Below are 22,991 nucleotides of genomic sequence, written 5' to 3' on the forward strand. Positions count from 1 at the left end.
ATGCAAATTAAGACTAAAAAGACAGACAGCATCAAATGCTGTCAAGGATATGCAGAAACTAGAATTCTCATACATTGTGGGTGGTGGTGTAAAATGTTACAAACACTTGGTTAATGGTCTGGCAGTTTCTTATAAACCTAAACATAAACCTACCTATGCGGGCCGGCCCCGTGGCTTAGCGGTTAAGTGCGCGTGCTCCGCTATTGGTGGCCCGGGTTCGGATCCCGGGTGCGCACCGACGCACCGCTTCTCTGGCCATGCTGAGGCGGCATCCCACAGACGGCAACTGGAAGTATGTGCAACTATGACATACGACTATCCACTGGGGCTTTGGGGACAAAAAAGGAGGAGGATTGGCAATAGATCTTAGCTCAGAGCCGGTCTTCCTCAGCAAAAAGAGAAGGATTAGCATGGATGTTAGCTCAGGGCTGATCTTCCTCACACACACACACACGAAAAAACCTACCTATGGCCCAGAAGTTTCACTCCAGGGTGTTTACCAATGAAAAATAAAAGCATGTGTCTACAAAAAGACTTGTACAAGCATATTTGTAGAAGCTTTATTCAAGATAGCAAAATATTGTAAAGTGTCCAAGTGTCCATCAACAGGAGACTGGCCAAATAGACTACCATTCAGCAATAAAAAGGAATAAACTACTGATTCATGTAACAAAGTAGATGAATCTCAAAAACATTATACTGAGTGAAAGAAGCCAGACAGAAAATAGTACATACCATATGATTCCATTTATATGAAGCTCTAGAATAGACAAATCTAATCTCTGGTGAAAAAAATCAGATTAGTGGTGCCTCTCCAGTAGGGATGGATGTGGGAATTGCCTGGGAAAGGGCAGCAGAGAACTTTCTGGGGTGATGATAACAATGTATCTTAGTAGGGGTTTGGGTTAAACGCATTTGTAGGAATTTATCAAATGGTACACTAAGATTTGTGCATTTCATTTCATATAAATTTTAAAATTTACAAAAAAATTTTAAAAGTACCGTAAATGAATGTCGAACACTAGCTAATCATATCCAGCTAAAGTGTTTAGGGGTGAAATGCACTGATGCCTGCTATTTTGAAATGCATTAAAAAAAATGTGAATTTATGGATGATAGATAGATACACATGTGATAAATCAAAGATAGCAAAATGTTAATTACAAAATTTAGGTGATAGGTATATGGGTGTTCATTATATAAGTCTTTTAACTGTTCTGTACATTTGAAAATTTTCATGAGTGAAGTATTGGGAAAAGGGACTGAATTGCAGGGAGACAAGAATGGAAGCACATGTAAGAGTCTATTGCAGTTTTCTACGTGAGAGATAATGAGCAAGTAGTGACCATGGAGATGAAAAGGAACGGAGAGATTTAAGATAGGTTTAGAGGCAGAATCTATGGGTCCACCTGTATATTGGATGTGAGTAATAACAGAAAGGAATCAAGAATAATTTCTGGGTTTCTGGCCTTATCCTCTGGGTGGATAGTGCTATTACTGAGAAGAATAGTAGAGGGAAGTAAAAAGTTCCATTTTGGTCTATGTTATAATTAAGGTCTCCCAACATCCAATCCCCCTTAATATTTTTAAGTGTAGATGTTAAGTAGGCAGTTGGACTCCTGAATTCAGAGGAAAAGACTTGCCTGTAAATATGAATTTGAGAGTTGACAGGATAGAGATGATATTTAAAGCCATGCAAATGGATGAAATAACCTAGGAAGCTAGTACATAGAGAAATTTGTCCAGAACTGAACTCTGAGGACTTTCAACATTTACAGATTGGGGAGAAAATGAAGAGACAGTAAAAGACACCAAGGAGGGCCTGTGAGGTTGGAGGAAAACCAGTTGAGTGTGGTGTCACAGGTACAAAATCTGTATCTATTACAGGCAAGGCTTTTCCAAAAAGTTGCTCATAATTTATATATGAATAAACATGAATGTGAAAGACGACTCTTGATAAAGATTATTATTATTTTTGTGTGTGTGAGGAAGATTAGCCCTGAGCTAACATCCAATGCCAACCCTCCTCTTTTTGCTGAGGAAGACCGGCCCTGGGCTGACATCGCTGCCCATTGTCCTCTACTTTATATGGGACGCTGCCACAGTATGGCTTTACCAGCATTGTGTCAGTCCGTGCCTGGGATCTGAAGCTGCGAAGCCCGGACTGCAGAAGTGGAGTGTGCGAACTTAACTGCTATGCCACCAGGCTGGCCCTGATAAAGATTATTTTTAAGTCGGGTGATAGGCTTATGAGATCATTTTATTATTTTTTATACCTTTCTGTATATTTTAAATATTCTGAGTATATTATTTATTTATTTATTTATTTATTTATTTATTTATTTATTTATTTTTTGTGAGGAAGATCAGCCCTGAGCTAACATCCGTGCTAATCCTCCTCTTTTTGCTGAGGAAGACCGGCTCTGAGCTAACATCTATTGCCAATCCTCCTCCTTTTTTTTTTTTCCCCCAAAGCCCCAGTAGATAGTTGTATGTCATAGTTGCACATCCTTCTAGTTGCTGTATGTGGGACGGGCCTCAGCATGGCCGGAGAAGCGGTGCGTCAGTGCGCGCCAGGATCTGAACTGAGCCGCCAGTAGCGGAGCATGCGCACTGAACCGCTAAGCCACCCGACCGGCCCTGAGTATGTTATTTTTAAAGGTGGTTTTTCATATTCTACACATGTGCAATAATTTTTTTTTTTTTTACTGAGGAAGATTGGCCCTGGGCTAACATCCGTGCCCATCGTCCTCTACTTTATATGGGACGCTGCCACAGTTTGGCTTTACAAGTATTGCGTCAGTCTGCCCCTGGGATCTGAACCTGTGAACCCTGGGCTGCCAAAGCAAAGCACGAGAACCTAACTGTTATGCCACTGGGCTGGCTCCTGCAGTAAATTGTTTTTTAATTAAAAACATTAAAAACTGGAAACATAAGGAAAGTGACTAGGAGTTGAAATTGGAGATAGCCTTAAAGGAAATTCTTTTTTTTTGAATTATAATTGACATGCAATTTTATATTAGTTTCAAGTGTACAACCTAGTGATTTGACATTTATATACATTATATGATCACCACAATATGTCTAGTTACCATCTGTCACCATATAAAGTTATTACAATATTATTGACTATATTCCCCATGCTGTACATTACATCCCCATGACTTATTTATTTTATAACTAGAAGTTTATACCTCTTGATCCCCTTCACCCATTTCACCTACCCGCAAACCTCCTCTCCTCTGGCAACCACCAGTTTGTTCTCTGTATCTATGAATCTGTTTCTATTTTGTTTTGTTTTTTAGATTCCACATATAAGTGAAATCACACAATATTTGTCTTTCTCTCTCTGTTATTTCACTTAGCATAGGTCCATCCATGTTGTTGGAAATGGCAAATTTCCTTCTTTTTATGGCTAATATTCCTTTGTATATATATGCTCCGTCTTCTTTATCCATTCATCTGTCAATGGACACAGGTTGCTTCCATATCTTGGCTATTGTAAACAATGCTGCAATGAACATAGGAGTGCATATATCTTTTTGTTTTTGTTTTTGTTTTTGTGAGGAAGCCCTGAGCTAACATCCACGCTAATCCTCCTCTTTTTGCTGAGGAAGACCGGCTCTGAGCTAACATCTATTGCCAGTGCTCCTCCTTTTTTTCCCCAAAGCCCCAGTAGATAGTTGTATGTCATAGTTGCACATCCTTCTAGTTGCTGTATGTGGGATGCAGCCTCAGCATGGCCGGACAAGCAGTGGGTCAGTGCGCGCCCAGGATCCGAACCGGGCTGCCAGTAGCGGAGGGCACGCACTTAATCGCTAAGCCACGGGGCCGGCCCTGCATATATCTTTTTGAATTAGTGCTTTTGTTTTTTCAGATATGTACCCAGAAGTGGAATTGCTGAATCATATGGTAGTTCTATTTTTAATTTCTTTTTTTTTTCTTTTGTGAGGAAGATCAGCCCTGAGCTAACATCCATGCTAATCCTCCTCTTTTTTCTGAGGAAGACCAGCTCTGAGCTAACATCTGTTGCCTATCCTCCTCCTTCTTTTTTTTCCCCAAAGCCCCCGTAGATAGTTGTAAGTCATAGTTGCACATCCTTCTAGTTGCTGTATGTGGGACGTGGCCTCAGCATGGCCAGAGAAGCGGTGCGTTGGTGCGCGCCCGGGATCTGAACCCGGGCGGCCAGTGGTGGAGAGCACGCACTTAACCACTAAGCCACAGGCCGGCCCTATTTTTAATTTCTTAAGGAACCTTCATACTGTTTTCCATAGTGGCTGCCCCAATTTACATTCCCATCGACAGTATGCAAGTGTTCCCTTTTCTCCACATCCTAGCCAACACTTATTTCTTGTCTCTTTGATAATAGCCATCTGACAGGTATGAGGTGATAGCTCATTGTGGTTTTGATTTGCATTTCCCTTATAATTAGGGATTTTGAGCATCCTCTCATGTGCCTGTTGCCCATCTGTATGTTGAGAAAATTCTTTAAAGAAGTTTTGCTCTGGAGGATGGCCAAGAGAGGGATAGAGTAAGTTCCATCAAGGTAATATCTTTTAAAGATGGGAGATACTGGCCTCATTAAAAGCCTAGGTGCAATCCAAGGGCCAGATTGATGATACAAGAGAATGTGGGAGTAACTGAAGAAGCAATGCCCTTGAGAATGCTAGAGGCCTTGGAATCCCGAGTACAAGTAGGTGGATTGTCCCTTGATAGGAAGACCACTGTCCACTGTCAAAAAAAAGAGGAAAGAGGTGGGCCAGCCCCAGTGGCCTACCCGTTAAGTTCCGCAGGCTCAGTCCAATTGGCGCCTGGTTTCCCACTGTGGACCTACACCACTCATCTGTCAGAGGCCATGCTGTGGTACAGCTCACAGACAAAAAGAGGAAGATTTGCAACAGATGTTAGCTCAGGGTGAAACTTCCTCAGCAAAAAAAAAAAAAAAAAAAGTGGAAAGAGGTTATAAGATAGAAATGGATATTGGTAGTTTTGCTGATTTAGTGGTAACATGATGAGGAGGTTCCTATCTGACAGCTTCTCTCAATGAATTTTCCAGAAAAAAGGAGGATGAGAGGTTTTCCAGAGAATGCAGAAGTCTGAAGGCTTAGAGGGGACCCTTGGGTTTGGTCAACTGCAAATTGTTCTGTTCAAACTAAGAGCATGTGTTGGGTATGGGTTGGTGTGTCTGGAGAGACGGCGGGAGCGTTTAGTCTGAGCCAGATTATAAAGACTCTCTGCTTTCCAAACCCTAAAGCAAGGGAGCACAGGCTCCTTCAAGGCCTCCGCTGCCATGCGCCCCGCTCCACCCGGAGCGCGCGGGGCGTGGGCGGAGCCGCCGGCGCAGATCACTTAGGACCTCGGCGGGTCGGCGCATGCGTGCGGCGCCTCTCGGAGTGGCGCTCCTTTTGCTTTTCGGTGTGGCTCCGAGTTCGCCTGATTTTGCCTGTTAATGGTTAGAACGGTCTGCGCGTCCAGGATGGAGCCGCTGGAGGACCTGGGCCGGCTGATAGAGAAGAGTTTCGGCGAGGAGGCTGTGCCGCCGGCAGAGCGGTGAGCGGAGCCGGGGGAGAGTCTGGGAACAAAGCGGGAGATTTGAAAGAAAGGAGCGGGAGAGGCGGCACCCACGCCTCGGCGGGCGGGGGCTGGGCACGCGGTGACCCGGCTCCGGTCCCGGCGCGCCCGAAGAACCTCCGGAGCTGGGGTCTGTTTCGCAGGGTCTTGGGGCCACGCTCAGGCCAGAGCCCAGCAGTTCATTCTTTCCCTTGATTTCACCTCTTTCTCGAATTCGAGGAGTTCCAGCCACCATAAGTATCTTCATACAAGGACATTGGGACTGCTACATGCTTTTCTCGATGTTTAGTTGGAGAACTTATCCCAGGGAGAACTCTGCATCCTCAGCTCTGTGTAAATGGTCGGAGAAACTTGACCCACAATCATGGTGTGGGATTATTTTCCATAATAATAATGATGCTACTTATTGTTGACGGATCTTTGCGTTTTGGATTTTGATCAGCAATACTTTTTGGAAGATCCTAGCTGACCTTGGGAAATTCACGGCCTGAAGCTAGGTAGGGTAGGTTAATGAGGCGGTTAGAAAGTAATAGAACCTAGGGTTCGGTGACAGAGATAATTTTGGGGTAATGTGAAAGGCGTTTGGTGTTATAATTGGAGAGAGAGTGACTTCGGACCCTCTGTTGGACTATCACTGATAAAGACTTCCTGCTGTCAAACAGGAAAGATTTAAGAGAGACTCGGTGTTTTTTAGAGGAGAGATTATTTTGCATAGTTTTCAGGAGGCTAGGATCAATAGATAAAAGTATTGTGAAATTGACTTGCTCATTATAAATAAGAAATTTCTGAGTTACTCTCTGAGCTAATGTGACAGGTATTAAGTTTGCTTTCTCTACAAAGCAGGGGCTGGTTGATCCTCAATGAGATTATATAGAAGGATTTTCTACATTAAATAGTAGGTTGGAATAGATGATTTGTAAGTATGCTCCTAATTTAAAGATTAATATAATTCTGTGGCTCACAGTAGGACTTCCAGTGAACCACCCAAACTGTGCTTTTCCATAGCAAACATCTCTTTTATTTACAAAAAAGATAATATCCAAGACATTTCCTTTTACTTGTACTTTGAGAAGGTTTGCACCGGTGGTAGGAATTTGTTGTTTAGTGTTTTTCACTTTGTCCTTGATCCTCATAGTCATGGATATCCCACAGAGCTCTTCATAGAGCTTATATTTGGAAAAATCTGTATCATAAGCATGTTTTAAATGGCATTGCTTCCGGGAAGTTTTTATAATAGGAATTCTGCTATGCCCTTGCTTTCTTAATTTTTACGTATTTTAGCCAAAGGTCATTATGATAAACTTTCCAGAAGAAACAAACCTAGATCTCTAGAAGGTTGGTTTGTAGATAAATGAGATTAGATGGCTTCTTATTTCTTGCTTGTGCTACATTAGTTTTGTGTGTGTATGCTTTAGATTTCAGAAGGTGGAAGCATCCTTTTCTAAAGCAGTTCTGAGCAGAGGAATGGATAACCGGTACCTGGTGTTAGCAGTCCATATTGTACAGAATGAAGAGGGAAACCATGAAAAGCACCTAAGCATCACTGCTTCCCAGTCGCTAGAATGTGAAGAACTGTGCATCCTTAGGAATGACTGGTAATTTTTGTATAACTTTGAGCTGATCTAGTGGAGTCTTAAGGGTACCATCTTAAAACCCATCACATGGGCTTTTGTGAATGTTGCTATAATTTAATTGTTAATAAAGGGAGTAGATTTGAACCTGAATTAATTCTACATAAAAATTGTGCCTATTACCCCAGCATCTCAAGTTCGCTATCCCCCCTCCCCAAACTTGATTTTTATTGTCATTTGAAAATCAAGTTCAAAGGGACTTATTAAATGACTACTTCCTATTTCCCAGTGCTTTGTTTTAAGATTGCAGCTTGAAATTCGTATTAGTTCTCACGGAGAGCAAAATTAATTACAGAATAAGAACATTCTTAAACCTTAGATTTCTCTACTCAAGCAAAGTATGGTACGTGAGGGGTGAAGGGGAGATGCATGGAAGGTGGAGGTCTGACTTTGTCCAGGCCCTTTGTTTAGGCTGCAAGGTAAATGGTTTGAACTAGATAAGTATGATTTTATTTTTGCTACATTGGGTTTGGCTTCATGCCTCAAGACTTACAGAAGCTGTCGATATCACTGCAAGTCTTAAGAATGAGAGAATTAATTATTAAAACAACCTGATTCGTAATTGGAGCTATATATTTCACCATTAAAGATTTGATAGCTTTTGCAGTAGACGATGCTGTAACACTAAGCAGTTTTCCTTTTTCGAATTTAAGGAAAACCCACGACTTTTCAGGTGTATTTCAAAGGTGGAAAGGAGTAGAATGACGAAGGAGTTGATTCAGAGACTGCATCCTGGTATTTAATTTTTTTAAAAGACCCAGAAATTTAGAAATACTTATTTCTTCAGATAACATATTTATTTTTTGAAGCTTCTTTAATATGTTTAAATGTAAGAACCTAAAATATGTATTTATACTTTCTTTGCTTTGTTTTTAGGTGCTCTGTACCAGTAGAGCCGGGGGACATCATCCATTTGGAGGGAGACTGCACATCTGATACTTGGATAATAGATGAAGATTTCGGATATTTGATCCTATACCCAGACATGTTGATTTCTGGCACAAGCATAGCCAGTAGTATTCGTTGTATGAGAAGAGCTGTCCTAAGTGAAACTTTTAGGGTGAATAATATTAACAGCTGATGTTTCTACAGGGTCTTAGAGTTCACAGAGCATTTTGACACTTTATGTAATCTCCCAGCAGTCCTGTGAGGTAGATGGTATTAATCAGCTGCATTTTACAGATGACGAAAATCAGGCTCACAGAGGTTAGATGACTTGCCCAAAGTCAGGTAGCTAGTAAGTGGCAGTGCTGGGACTCAAGGCCAGATGCCTGAATCCTTTGAATCTTGTTAAACACTTAATAAAACAATTAATTCTAATGATTAAAATAATTAATTTAAGTGATAAAATCTTTTATTTGAAACATCTAGGCATTTCCAAACTTGGCTTCATGTATTCTCAATAAACTAAAAATAAATGTGACAGTCTCTTTTTAAAAAATTATTATGGAAAATTTCACACATACACAGAGATGATTATAATAAATCCTCATGTACCCATTCTGCAGTTCTCAAACGTTATATTATTTTGCAAGTAAATGAAAGCTGATGATTTTTTAAAATATATAAATACAGGGGCTGGCCCGGTGGTGCAAGTGGTTAAGTGTGTGCGCTCTGCTGCCGCGGCCCGGGGTTCACCGGTTTGGATCCCGGGCATGCACCGACACACTGCTTGTCGAGCCATGCTGTGGCAGCATCGCGTATAAAGTAGAGGAAGATGGGCACGGATGTTAGCTCAGGGCCAATCTTCCTCAGCAAAAAGAGGAGGATTAGCATCACATGTTAGCTTGGTGCTGATCTTCCTCACAAAATAAATAAATAAAGACAATATCTTTATCATATACAATAAAACTAACAGTAATTGCTTAAATTAATCTAATACCCAGTTTATCTCTTACATCTTTTATCAAAAATGTCATTTTATTTCGTTGGTTTGTTAGAATCAGTATCCAAACAAGGTCTATGTACTATGTTTGGTTAATACGTCTCAAGTTTCTTTCAATCTATAGTAGTTCTGCCTTCCACCCTTCCCCCCCTTTGTTTCAATGCCGTTTATTTGTTGAAGAACCTGGGTTTTTATTTGTTAAGTTTCCTATTCCTCCCAGAGTATTGTTTTTTTTTTTTTTTTTAATTTTTTTTTTTTATTTTATTTATTTTTCCCCCAAAGCCCCAGTAGACAGTTGTATGTCATAGCTGCACAGTCTTCTAGTTGCTGTATGTGGGACGCGGCCTCAGCATGGCCAGAGAAGCCGTGCGTCAGTGCGCGCCCGGGATCCGAACCCGGGCCGCCAGCAGCGGAGCGCACGCACTTAACCACTAAGCCACAGGGCCAGCCCACCAGAGTATTGTTTTAATTATACAGTTGATCTATATGTATGTATAAAACCAAAAATACAGCTGAGCAAGAAGAGAAAGAAGGAAAAATAGCTAAATAGATTGTCTAATAATCTTAATTGACACTTGTTTGTAGTTTATCAGCTTTTTTCTTCAGTTATGGGGAATACCAACTTTTCTTTCTTTTTTTTTTTTCTTTAAAGATTTTATTTATTTATTTTTTCCCCCAAAGCCCCAGCAGATAGTTGTATGTCATAGCTGCACATCCTTCTAGTTGCTGTATGTGGGACGCGGCCTCAGCATGGCCGGAGAAGCGGTGCGTCGGTGCACGCCCGGGATCCGAACCCGGGCCGCCAGCAGCGGAGCGTGTGCACTTAACCGCTAAGCCACCGGGCCGGCCCCCAACTTTTCTTTTAACCACATAATTATAAAGCAGACCTGAATATTAGTCTTTTAAAAACTTTTTATTTTGAAATAATTTTAGACTCACATAGAGCTTGCAAAAATATATACAGAGTTCCTCTGTAAATTAATTCTTAAAATTCCTGAGGGATGGTTTGGTGACCTTTAGTTTTTTGATAGCTGTAAGGGAGAAGTCTAGGCTAATTGATAAGTACTGTTTCTTTAAGTGGAGAGAACTTTCTTGCCGAAAATCTCTGCTGTAAGTTTAAATTTAATGTTTGAATAATAGCTTTTACTTGCATGAGTTTATGAGCTATGCCTTTATTGGCCTTTCTATTTGGGTAGATTATAAAGTGAAATTAGAGATGAATATGTTAAATATTTGAGAATATGTTGAATTTTTTCATATTGGTTAATTTTTTTCAAAATGGGAATATACTGACTTTAAACACAATCTATACTTATAAAATAATTCAAGTAATTCTGAATAAAAGAAAGTGAAAGTCACCTATAATTCCACCCACCAGAAGGAAACATTGTTTAATATCTTGGCATTTGTCTTACTGGTGCCCTTTGGCTATTGGTTTAATATGTTAGGTGATAAATATATGATCATGGTTGTTAATATGTTGTGAAATAAAACTTTTGTATTTTTTTTCATAGCGCTCTGATTCAGCCACACGCCAAATGGTGATTGGTACAGTTCTCCATGAAGTATTTCAAAAAGCAATAAGTGATAGCTTTGCCCCAGAAAAGCTACAAGAACTTGCTATTCAAACCGTTCAAGAAATAAGGCATCTGAAAGAAATGTAAGTAGTTACAAGAGGAACTACAGGTATAATTTTATTTATATAACTTTTTTCCTAGAATCTGTAAGGTATTTGGCTATTAGACTATTCAATATGAATTAGTGTAATATTAGAATGAAGATTCCAAGGTTGCAGTACCCCATTGCAGTTCTGTAAAGAGCTTCTGAAATTGTGCAACAGAAGCTCTTTGGCTAAAAATATCTAAATATTCTGTACATGTGCACAACAGACTCTTAGCTGCTCTCAGAGAGTGTGAAAACCTTTTTGCCTTATTTCTAGAAACAGTGTGACATACTGAAAATTGTATGGGTCTGGGAGTCAGGGGAACCTAGTTTCAAATTGTAGCTTTATCAAAAGGTTTATGACTAAAGAAGTTACTTAAAGATTCTTTTTTCTTTTGAGGAAGCTCAGCCCTGAGCTAACATCCATGTTAATCCTCCTCTTTTTGCTGAGGAAGACCAGCCCTAAGCTAACATCTATTGCCAATCCTCCTCCTTTTTTTTCCCCATTTTCTCCCCAAAGCCCCAGTAGATAGTTGTATGTCATAGTTGCACATCCTTCTAGTTGCTGTACGTGGGACGCCGCCTCAGCATGGCTGGACAAGCGGTGCATTGGTGCGCACCGGGACCCGAACCTGGGCCACCAGCAGTGGAGCACGCGCACTTAACTGCTAAGCCACGGGGCCGGCCCCTTAAAGATTATTAAAAAGTTGATAGTCCCTATTTTGTAGACTTTTTGTGACAATGGAGATAATGTGTGTAAAACCGCAAAGGGCTAGTCATGGGCTTTTTTTTTTTTTGGTGAGAAAGATTTTCCCTGAGGTAACATCTGTGCCGGTCTTCCTCTATTTTGTGCGTGGGTCACCACCTCAGCATGGTTGATGAGTAGTGTAGGTCTGTGCGTGAGATCCAAACCTGCAAACCTGCAAACCTGGGCCGCCGAAGCAGAGCACACCGAACTTAATCACTATGCCATGGGTCCAGCCCCTAATCATTGGCATTTTGTGAGTGACTACCTGCAGAGGGATTGGCATGCTCTGCTCTCTGTTTCTTCCTTGACTCCTACTGCAGTCCATCTTTTTTCACAGAAGTGTTTTTGTTAGTGGTGATTTTGATTTCCACACTAGTTGACATAAACCTATTTTTCCCAGATGTAATTCTGTGTTTCATTGTTTGTATGGGAAAGACATGTTCCAAAATTCCATGCAACTGATTTACTAATGACAGATAATCTGTTGTCCTAAAAACATTTAGAACCCTGCCATATGCCAGACACTGTGTTAAATTCTTTTAGACACCTTATCTAATCTGATAGCAGCCTGTTATAAATGAAGAAACAGAAGCACAGAGTTGTCACTTACTCATGACCACACAGCATAGCTCAGAGTATGAGAAGATTTAATAAAGTTTTTGCTTTAAAAGTTCCACTTATTGCATTATTTGCTACTTTACATTTCAAATTTTTACTTTTTTTGTCACACCCTAATCAGCATATGGTGATGCCTTATCTGTTGTGTATTGTATTGATTATTTATTGCCCTGAAACAAATCACATCAAAACTTAGTGGCTTAAAATGACAGACATCTATTATCTCACAGTTTCTGTAGGTCAGGAATTCAGAGGAGGCCGGGTGGTTCTGGCCCAGAGTCTCCCACATGGGGCTGCAGTCATCTGAGGGCTTGACCGGGGTGTGAGGATATGCTTCCAAGATGACGTACTTACATGGCTGTTGTGATAAGGCCTCAATTCCTGGCTGGCTATTGGCAGGAGGTTTCAGTTCCTCAACACGTGGGCCTCTTCACAGGGCTGCCTGATGTGTTGTCACAACATGCCAACTGCTTTCTCCAGATTGGATGGTCCAAGAAAGAGAGCAAGCAGAAAGCCACAGTGCTTTTTATACCTTAGTCTCTGAAAGGAGTGACTAGGCACATGTGTATGGTGACAGATGGTAATTAGTCTTTGGGTGGTGAACATGATGTAATCTACACAGAAATTGAAATATAATGATGTAGGGCCGGCCCCGTGGCTTAACAGTTGAGTGCGCATGCTCCGCTGCTGGCGGCCCAGGTTCAGATCCCAGGCGCGCACCGATGCACCGCTTCTCCGGCCATGCTGAGGCCGCGTCCCACATACAGCAACTAGAAGGATGTGCAGCTATGACATACAACTATCTATTGGGGCTTTGGGGGAAAAAATAAATAAATAAAAAGTTAAAAAAGAGAAATATAATGATGTACACCTGAAATTTATGTACTGTTATAAACCAAAGTTACCTCAAAAAAAAATAGTTTGGAAAAAAAAAGTATAACCTAGTCTCTGAACTCATGCATTGTCACTTCTGGTTTGTTTGTTTGTTTGTTTAATTAATCAGTTTGTGAGGAGGACTAGCCCTGAGGTAACGTTCAATGCCGATCTTCCTCTTTTTTGCTGAGCAAGATTGGCTCTGGGCTAACATCTGTGCCGATCTTCCTCTACTTTATATGGGATTCCGCCACAGCATGGCTTGACAAGTGGCATGTCGGTGCGCGCCTGGGATCCGGACCTGGGAACCCCAGGCCTCCGAAGCGGAGCGCGAGCACTTAACCACTTGCGCCACTGGGCCTGCCTCCCACTTCTGGTTTTTTTAATTCATTAGGTGCAAGTCACTAAGTCTAGCTCTCTCTCAAGTATAGAGAATTGGCTGCCATCTTGTTAAGGGAGTGTCAAAGAATTTGTGGACATATTTTAAACTACCACAGATATTCAGGTATCAGGCAACCTGATTAGTCTAGACTCCAGCTTGAATGCAAGGATGAAAGAAAACAAGATGTCTGAGAGCAGCCTTGTTCAGAATTCATGAGGTCCATGTATTAAACCTTGTGCACTTTACATAATGGAGTGTCTTTCATACTCTCAGCATCTCTTATTATTTTTCATTAATATCTAACAGTCTTAGTTATCTGGTTTCCAAGATGCAGCAGAGAGGAACCTCCCAGTCACATAATATGAGAGCTGATGGTTTTATTACAGGAAAGAGGGAAGTATTTTTAAAAATATAAGACTGTGAAGGTCAGAATTTTGGAGGGAATGCATTCGTAGCAGATCCTTGGGTATCACTGAATTGTGTGATTGTTATTTACCATGATATTCTAAGTTATTAAGGGAAAATATGTTTCATTTCATAATTATGAAAATATTAATTCCCTCATAATTCTTGCCCATCCACAGTAATATCAATCCTGTTCAAGAGAATACTTTTTTAAATTCCTAAATCCTAAAATAACAGATTCAGAGTTCTTTTCCACCCTCTCTCATAGACCCTTCTCCCTTAGTACGGAGAAAGATCTGTTCAACTCTACCCTCTCATTATGTCGATAAAAGTCTAGGCCTGAAGATACTACCTTAATAATTGCTAAGTACCTTAATAATCTCAGGAAAGACCAGGCTATTACATGTCAGTTTTCTGTGAGTTGGCTAAAATTAAAAAGGGAGAATTTAAATGCAGAAGACATTAAATAACCAGTATAGACTGGTTTAGAAACTTTAAAAAGAGTGCTGGTCTGTAAAAAGTAAAAGACTGGGAAGAGTCTGCCTAAGGAGATCATGACAATAAGGAATGGTTCCAGGATGGTTGGACAAATTTATTGAGGAAAAAGATTACCCAATTGTGCAGGTTCTTTTTTTTAATAATAAATTATTATTTCTTTTTTTTTTCATAATTTTATTTATTTATTTTTCCCCCAAAGCCCCAGTAGATAGTTGTATGTCACAGTTGCACATCCTTCTAGTTGCTGTATGTGGGACGCGGCCTCAGCATGGCCAGAGAAGCGGTGCGTCGGTGTGCACCCGGGATCCGAACCTGGGCCACCAGCAGCGGAGCGAGTGCACTTAACCGCTAAGCCACGGGGCCGGCCCCTAAATTATTATTTCTAAATAGGTTATAAATTCGTGCACACCATTAGTACACAGTAGTACATTCATGCACACCAGTTGTACAAGTGCACACCATTGTGTATTGTATTATATTTGTATTTGTATTATACAAGTAATAACTTGTATAATAACATGGTGTTATAATAGTACAAGGGGGGGGCCGGCCCCGTGGCTTAGCGGTTAAGTGCGCACGCTCCGCTACTGGCGGCCCGGGTTCGGATCCCGGGCGCGCACTGACTCACCGCTTCTCCGGCCATGCTGAGGCCACGTCCCACATACAGCAACTGGAAGGATGTGCAACTATAACATACAACTATCTACTGGGGCTTTGGGGAAAAAAAAAAAATAGTAGAAGAGGATACACAGTAAAAAGTAAGTCCTTTCTACCCGTATTCTCGTAGTTCTCAGTTCCTCTCCCCAGAGGCAACCACTGTTACCAGTTTCTTGTATGTCCTTCCACAGAGATTTCAAACATTTATGTGTGGTAGTATGCATATATATTTATATTTTATTTTTTAGGTAGCATACCATACACATCATTGTGTATAAAGATTAATTCCATGTCAGTACTTATTGAGCTATCTCATTTTTAATTAATAGTGGTATAGTGTTTTATTGTATGGATGTACTGTAATTTATTTAAGTATCCCGTTGGCAGTTCAATTTTTGCTTTTATTAGCAATGCTATAATAAATACCTTTGATTATCCTTTATTTTATACCTGTGCAGGCATATATCTGGGCTCAATACTTAAATGTGGAATTGTTGGGCCACAGGATATATGCATTAAAAAATCTTTTTATTTGGAAATAACTTCAAATTTAGAGAAAAGTTGCAAGAGTAGTACAAGGAACATCCATATACTCTTTACTCAGATTCACTTATTATATGTGAGCATGTTTGTGTAGATTCTCCTCCCAAGATTAAGTAATATACATCATGGTATACACAATGGGCTGTATATCAGTAGTATACATCATGATATATACAGATGGGCTGTATATCAGTAGTGTACATCATGGTATACATGATGGGCTGTATATCACGAAGCCACTGGCCATAGAGCAGGCCGAGCAGAGCCCTGGACATCCTGGGATGCCCTGTGGGCTCAGGGGCCCCCACTGCAGTGGGCAGAGCTGGCCCTGCTCACCCTCCCTTTGGGCCTCTTGTGCCCAGACCACTGTGTGGTGGCTCAGGCCAGGCACGTGGTGACCTTTGTTAGCCAGGTGTGGGGCCTCAGCCTGGTGTGTCAGCCTGCTGCTGGCCAAGGGCTTTGATCATGACATGTTCTCTCTTACACTGAGCTGAGCGGGCTCAGGGCTCATGTCCCTGAGGTAAAAAACCATGATGTATACTTAAGTGTGTATTTCCAAAGAGTAAGGATTTTTCTTTTATGTAACCATAGTACAGTTATTAACTTCAGGAAATTTAGTATTGATAGAATACTTTTGTCTGATCTGTTTGCATTTCAGTTTTGTCCAATAATGTTCTTTATGGCATTTTTCCCCCTCCAGGACATGATGCAGTCTGGGTACATTTAAAATTTTGATATATATTGCCAAATTGCTTTGTATAGGCCTTGTTCCAGTTTAATTTCTGCCGGCAATATATGAGTCCTTCTTTCCCTCTCCTCATCCTCACCTACGTCCTCTTTTATCAACTAGAAGTTTCTAGATTTCAAATAGCTTTTTGCAGGGATAACCTTTAGCTCTGGTAGTCTGAGTGTGTGATTGTTTTTTTTTTTTTTTTTAAACAGTTTTATTTTGTTTATTTATTTTTTTGTGAGGAAGATCAGCCCTGAGTTAACATCCATGCCAATCCTCCTCTTTTTGCTGAGGAAGACCAGCTCTGAGCTGATATCTATTGCCAATCCTCCTCCTTTTTTCCCCCAAAGCCCCAGTAGATAGTTGTATGTCATAGTTGCACATCCTTCTAGTTGCTGTATGTGGGATGCGGCCTCAGCATGGCTGGAGAAGCGGTGCATTTGTGCGCACCCAGGATCCGAACCCGGGCCGCCAGTAGCGGAGCGTGCGCACTTAACCGCTAAGCCACGGGGCCGGCCCTAGTGTGTGATTGTTTGGGGCACTTTGGCGTCAGCAGTTGCTCCCTGGCTTGAGAAATTTCAGCTTCTCTCTCTCTTTTTTTTTTTTTTAATTAATTATTTTTATTGAAGTATAATTGACATTATTATATAATATTATATATTATTATATTAGTTATTTATTATATAATATTATATTCGTTTCAGGTGTACAACACGGTGCTTTGATATTTTTATACATTACAAAATGATCACCACGATATATCTAGTTACCATCTGTCACCATACAAAGTTATTACAATATTATTGACTCTATTCCCTGTGCTGTACATTATATCCCCGTGAGTTATTTATTTTATTTCTGGAAGTTTGTACCTCTTAATCCACTTCACCTATTTTGCTCATTCCCCTACCCTTCCCCTCTAGCAGCCACCAGTTTGTTCTTTGTATCTGGGAGTCTGTTTCTGTTTTGTTTTGTTTGTTTTGTTTTTTAGCTTCCACATGTAAGTGAAGTCATATGGTGTTTGTCTTTATGTGACTTATTTCACTTAGCATAATACCCTCTAGGTCCAATGATGTTTTTGCAAATGGCAAGATTTCATTCTTTTTTATGGCTAATATTCCATGTATATATACACACACACATACCACATCGTGGTTTTGTTTTTAATTTTATCCTTTACTTAGGATATTTATCAGTTACATGTTACAGTGATACTTCCAACTTAAAAAAGAAAAAACTTGGCTTTAAGTTTAAAGAATATCTTACAGCAGACAAAAGGGATTTCCCTCCTTTATTAAGTTCTTATTTTAGGACATACCAATTTGTACTCCTTGTAAGAGGCATGGCATTAAAAAAGCATAAAAGATGAGTTTTCTCCTCCTGCTTCCAAATTCTTATCAGTCACTGTAGATGATCATGAGTAGAGTTAAAGGTAAAAATTAACATGTACAATACATCATCATGACATCTCCCAGTTGAATTTTTTTCCAAGTGGCATTTTTGTAAATTAAAATTATTAACTAAATCCAAGATCAGCAAGTAGCTGCTAAGTGATGAAGAATTTAAACTTTAAAGTAACTATGTAATTAACCTAGCAACTTAACCTTGTAATGCAAACCTAGTAAAACAAATTAGAGGTGAAAAAATCCTAATAATTTTAATTTATGATATGGGAGTAAATATCTCTCTATATATGTATTTATGCCCACATTATAAATTTGTGAGTGGTTTTTTTTTTTTTGGTCACCTCTTCCAAGATCAATCAAGAGGAAAAACATTTAAAAGTTAGGAATTGGGCACACCTTTTTAAAGATTTCAGTAATATGTTTCCTTTATATGTTATTACAATAAATGCTCTATAAAACTGTTAGCTGAAGGCTTTGATAAGAATAAGATCTGTTTTGAGAATAGCACTTATCATTGCCCAAAATAGTTCAGAAAATCTTGCAGATTATAAGATTTTTAGCTTGGACTACAGTAGATAACTTTGAAAAATGTTCCTCAAATATTTAAAAAGGCAAAGTAAATTTTTCTCCACCTGCTAAATTATTGAACTTTTTACATAAGAACGTCATTCAAGTTTTCTAAAATGAGAACTCTGAGTTTACGTTAAACATCTCTAAAATATGTACCTTTTTTTAACACTACTGTCATGAGATGCATTTGTAAAATTATCCAAATTTAGATAAAAGTAAATGAGAAACTTAAAAAGGGGAAGCCTTGAACACTATAAATCCTTTCCCATATGAAAAGTATAGATATTAGCAGAATATTCACTAAGTAAAATGAAAATATTACCTGGTTTCTAAGGCACACTGTTAGTTATAACATCTAAGGTGGGATTTATTTGATGAACTGCATTAAGCTCTCAGAACATTTGCTGCAACTGAGGTAAGAGGCAAGTATTCACATGTTAGTCTGTGGTCAAGAAAGATATTTCAACTAAAATATGTCAGTCTTCACGTCTGCAATCACTTAGACATTGCTGATGTAGTATTTGGAAGAGTTTCTGTATAGAAGATTTTTTAGACTGGTGTACGATACTCAGTGCTGTAGAGGGTTAGGTAAACTCAGTTCTCTTTTGTTCAACAATGCCTCATTCCCACTACATAAAGTTTGGTCTCCGGTTCCACTATCCAGTGCCTGCCTTACATTAAGCCGTACTTTGTAGGTACACATAAAGTGATTACATTATAAAAGGCCTCTAGATCTCTTGGTTCAAATGTAATAATTTGTTTAATTTCCATTAATTTTACAGGAGCAAGGGAACCCTCTCCAATAATTTTCAGGTTGATAAATTTTTTTTTTTTAATTTTATTTATTTATTTTTCCCCCAAAGCCCCAGTAGATTGTTGTATGTCAAAGCTGCACATCCTTCTAGTTGCTGTATGTGGGATGCGGCCTCAGCATGGCTGGAGAAGCTGTGCGTCGGTGCACGCCCGGGATCTGAACCCAGGCCGCCAGCAGCGGAGTGCGCGTACTTAACCACTAAGCCACGGGGCTGGCCCTCAGGTTGATAAATTTGATTTCCCAAATATTCTCCACAAAAGGAAAGTGGATAGGTCCAAAAATTTGTTCAAAAATGCCCAAACACAGAGGAAATGAACAGACACTTCTCCAAAGAAGAGATACATGTGGCCAATAGGCACATGAAAAGATGCTCAACATCACTAAGCATCAGGGAAATGCAAATCAAAACCACACTAAGATATCACCTTATACCCGTTAGAATGGCTATAATCACCAAGACAAAAAGCAACAAATGCTGCAGAGGCTGTGGAGAAATGGGAACCCTAATCCACTGCTGGTGGGAATGCAAACTGGTGTAGCCTCTATGGAAAACAGTATGGAGATTCTTCAAAAAATTGAAAATAGAAATACCTTATGATCCAGCTATCCCACTACTGGGTATCTACCCAACGAACCTGAAATCAACAATCCAAAGAGGCTTATGCACCCCTGTGTTCATTGCAGCATTATTCCCTATTGCCAAGACATGGAAGCAACCCAAGTGTCCCTCGACTGATGATTGGATAAAGAAGATGTAGTATGTATATATAGTGGAATACTACTCAGCCATAAAGAAAGACAAAATCGTCCCATTTGCAACAACATGGATGGACCTGGAGGGTATTATGTTCAGTGAAAGAAGCCAGAAAGAGAAAGACAAACAGTGCATGATTTCACTTATATGTGGAAGATAAACCAACACACGGACAGAGAAAACTGTTTGGTGGTTACCAGAGACTAGGGGGGTGGGGGTGGGCACAAGGATTGGAGGGATCCACTTATATGGTGACTGATAAACACTAATGTACAACAAAAATTTCACAATAAAAAAAAATGCCCAAACAAGTGTTCCCTCGGTGGACAGTCCCAGCAACTCCAACCGTAACTAGACCATGGGGAGAAGCAGCACATTTCAGTCCACGGGAGTCCAGGTTGGGACTGAAAAAGATACTCTTCTTTCACTAGTGATAGCAGATGAAGGCTCACAATGTCTGCTGCATGGTAGTCTATCACATTTTGTTGAGGTGTGTTGTAATGAAACCTAAGCTTGCCATCATGCCGGAAGTGCTGTGGCCCCCCCCATTCATCTCGAGGTGGTCCCAGAAGAGGATTCTGAGAATTAAGAAGGTCAAAGAACCAGTGACAGAATTATTCTCCTAATCAACGAAAATCCACTTTTTCAGCTTTTTTATCTTCTTTTTCCTGCTGTTGAATGAGTCTAATATCCTCTGTCTTTACTGGCTCTGGAGTTTCCTTTAATTTCAGTTGTAATTGCTTGTTCCAATAATCCTTTGCATGCTGAATAAGGTGGTGTTTTTCAGTAGCTGGAGGTATAATAGCCCCCTGTGCTGCCAAGTACTTAAAAATGATTTCTCACTGGACTTTTTATTCCTCAAAAGTTCTACACTTTGACTGTACACTAGTGTTGCACGAATGGCATCTTGGCAGTCCTCAGGCTGCACCAGGTAGTTGGTGATGGTGTCACACAGGGCCATGATCTCGTCCAGCAGGCCGAGCAGGTTACGACAGCCCTCCATCTCTGGGTATCTGAGCCCCAACATCTCGACCTCCAGGAAGTGTGGAGAGGGCGACACCAAGAAGGTTACCCCTTCAGGCCCACCAGGCTGGCGCCTTGGCAACAGACACTGCTATATACCACATCTCCTTTATCCATTCATCTATCGATGGACACTTAGGTTTATTCCACGTTTTGGTTATTGTAAATAATGCTGCAGAGAACATAGGGGTGCACATATTTTTTCAAATTTTTGTTTTCTTCAGATGTATACCCAGAAGTGGAATTGCTGGATTGTATGGTATTTCTATTTTTAATTTTTTGAGGAACCTCCATACTGTTTTCCATAGTGGCTGCGCTGATTTACCCTCTCACTAACAGTGTATTAGGGTTCTCTGTTTTCCGTATCCTCTCCAAAACTTATTTCTTGTTCTTTTTTTTTTGTGAGGAAGAGTTGCCCTGAACTGACATTGGTTGACAATCGTCCTCTTTTTGTTTGAGGAAGAGTGGCCCTGAGCTAACATCTTGGCCCCTCTTGTCTTTTTCATTTTATTTTATATTTTTTTATTTTTTGTGAGGAGGACTAGCCCGGAGCTAACATCCGATGCCAATCCTCCCCTTTTTTCTTAAGGAAGATTGGCCCTGGGCTAACATCTGTGCCCATCTTCCTCTACTTTATATGGGACGCCACCACAGCGTGGCTTGACAAGCGGTGCGTTGGTGCGTGCCCGGGATCTGAACCTGTGAACCCCGGGCTGCCGCAGTGGAGCGCGCGTACTTAACCGCTGCACCACCGGGCCAGCCCCAGCACCTCTTGTCTTTTTTTTTTTTTCTGTGAGGAAGATCAGCCCTGAGCTAACATCCATGCCAATCCTCCTCTTTTTGCTGAGGAAGACCGGCCCTGAGCTAACATCTATTGCCAATCCTCCTCCTTTTTTTTTCCCTTTTTCTCCCAAAGCCCCAGTAGATAGTTGTATGTCATAGTTGCAGGTCATAGTTGCACATCCTGCTAGTTGCTGTATGTGGGGCGCTGCCTCAGCATGGCCTGACAAGCGGTGTGTTGGTGCACGCCTGGGATCTGAACCCAGGCTGCCAGTAGCAGAGTGCGCGCACTTAACTGCTAAGCCACGGGGCCGGCCCCTCTTGTCTTTTTGATAACAGCCATTCTGACAGAGGTGAGGTTTATCTTTCGACTTGAGGTTGCTATTGTGCTCAGGAGAAGCAATGTTGGCAGAGCCAGAGTTGCTAAATTTGCCTTGCTTGCTGAACCAGCTCTTTTAGAGCACTGATAGGGCTCTGCTGTCTTCCTTTTTTTTTTTTTTTGTGGTGAGCAAGACTGGCCCTGAGCTAACATCTGTTGTCAGTCCTCCTCTTTTTGCTTGAGGAAGAGTGGCCCTGAGCTAACATCTGTGCCCATCTTCCTCTACTTTATATGGGATCCTGCCACAGCATGGCTTGACGAGCGGTGTGTAGGTCCGCGTCAGGGATCCGAACCCGGGAACCTCAGGCCGCTGAAGCAGAGTGAGCAAACTTAACCACTATGCCACTGGGCCGGCACCCTGCTGTCTTCCTTTTAAGGCTGAATAATATTCCATTGTATGTACTTATCGTTGTTTATCCATTAATTAGTGGATGGGTACTTGGGTTGCTTATTTCGGTATTTTTGTCCTTATTTACTTTTTAAATATTTATACTTTCATATTTAGTCTCTTATTTTTGCAGGTACCGCTTAAATCTGAATCAAGATGAAATAAAACAAGACGTAGAGGAGTATCTGCCTTCATTTTCTAAATGGGCTGGAGATTTCATGTGTAAACATACTTCAGCTGACTTCCCGCAGATGCAGTTCTCTCTGTAAGAAACCTGTTTTGTTTATACGGTATTCATATGTTTAGACCAGGATTCTGTTCTGTATGTTGCGTTAAAGCCTTGTAAAGGTCAAGTTATTACAACCAGCCTTTTTGTTTACTTATTTTATAAATTATACTCCTGAGTATCTTTCCAGGACAAAAAATAATCTAATGAATAGAAGATTCTATTTTCATTATAATAAAATCTTCTAATTCTTAGTTAGGTTGTTTTTTTTTTTTTTTGTGGGGAAGATCGGCCCTGAGCTAACATCTGCCAATCCTCCTCTTTTTGCTGAGGAAGACTGGCCCTGGGCTAACATCCATGCCCATCTTCCTCCACTTTATATGGGACACCGCCACAGCATGGCTTGACAATCGGTGCGTCAGTGCGCGCCAGGGACCGGGATCCAAAC

General features: G+C 40.6%; 1 protein-coding gene and 1 pseudogene across 4 annotated transcripts in view; one reads left to right on the forward strand and one right to left on the reverse strand.

The window, feature by feature from the left end:
* The first annotated feature begins 5,395 nt into the window (after window positions 1–5,395).
* DNA2 (DNA replication helicase/nuclease 2) overlaps window positions 5,396–22,991 on the forward strand; it is a 50,500-nt gene continuing 32,904 nt past the window's right edge. For 2 of the 4 annotated variants that reach the window (XM_058543321.1, XM_058543322.1), the window contains exons 1-5: window positions 5,396–5,550; window positions 6,987–7,166; window positions 8,079–8,262; window positions 10,602–10,747; window positions 22,451–22,582. In XM_058543321.1, the coding sequence (XP_058399304.1) occupies window positions 5,450–5,550; window positions 6,987–7,166; window positions 8,079–8,262; window positions 10,602–10,747; window positions 22,451–22,582 (743 nt within the window). In that variant the 5' untranslated portion in view covers window positions 5,396–5,449. The remainder of the gene's footprint in view (window positions 5,551–6,986; window positions 7,167–8,078; window positions 8,263–10,601; window positions 10,748–22,450; window positions 22,583–22,991) is intronic. The other 2 variants (XM_058543324.1, XM_058543325.1) reach the window with 1 other exon arrangement.
* Window positions 14,175–20,887, reverse strand: LOC131406857 (uncharacterized protein C3orf38 homolog; annotated as a pseudogene).

The sequence above is a fragment of the Diceros bicornis genome, chromosome 6 (assembly GCF_020826845.1).
Source record: "Diceros bicornis minor isolate mBicDic1 chromosome 6, mDicBic1.mat.cur, whole genome shotgun sequence".
Taxonomy (NCBI): Eukaryota; Metazoa; Chordata; class Mammalia; order Perissodactyla; family Rhinocerotidae; genus Diceros; species Diceros bicornis.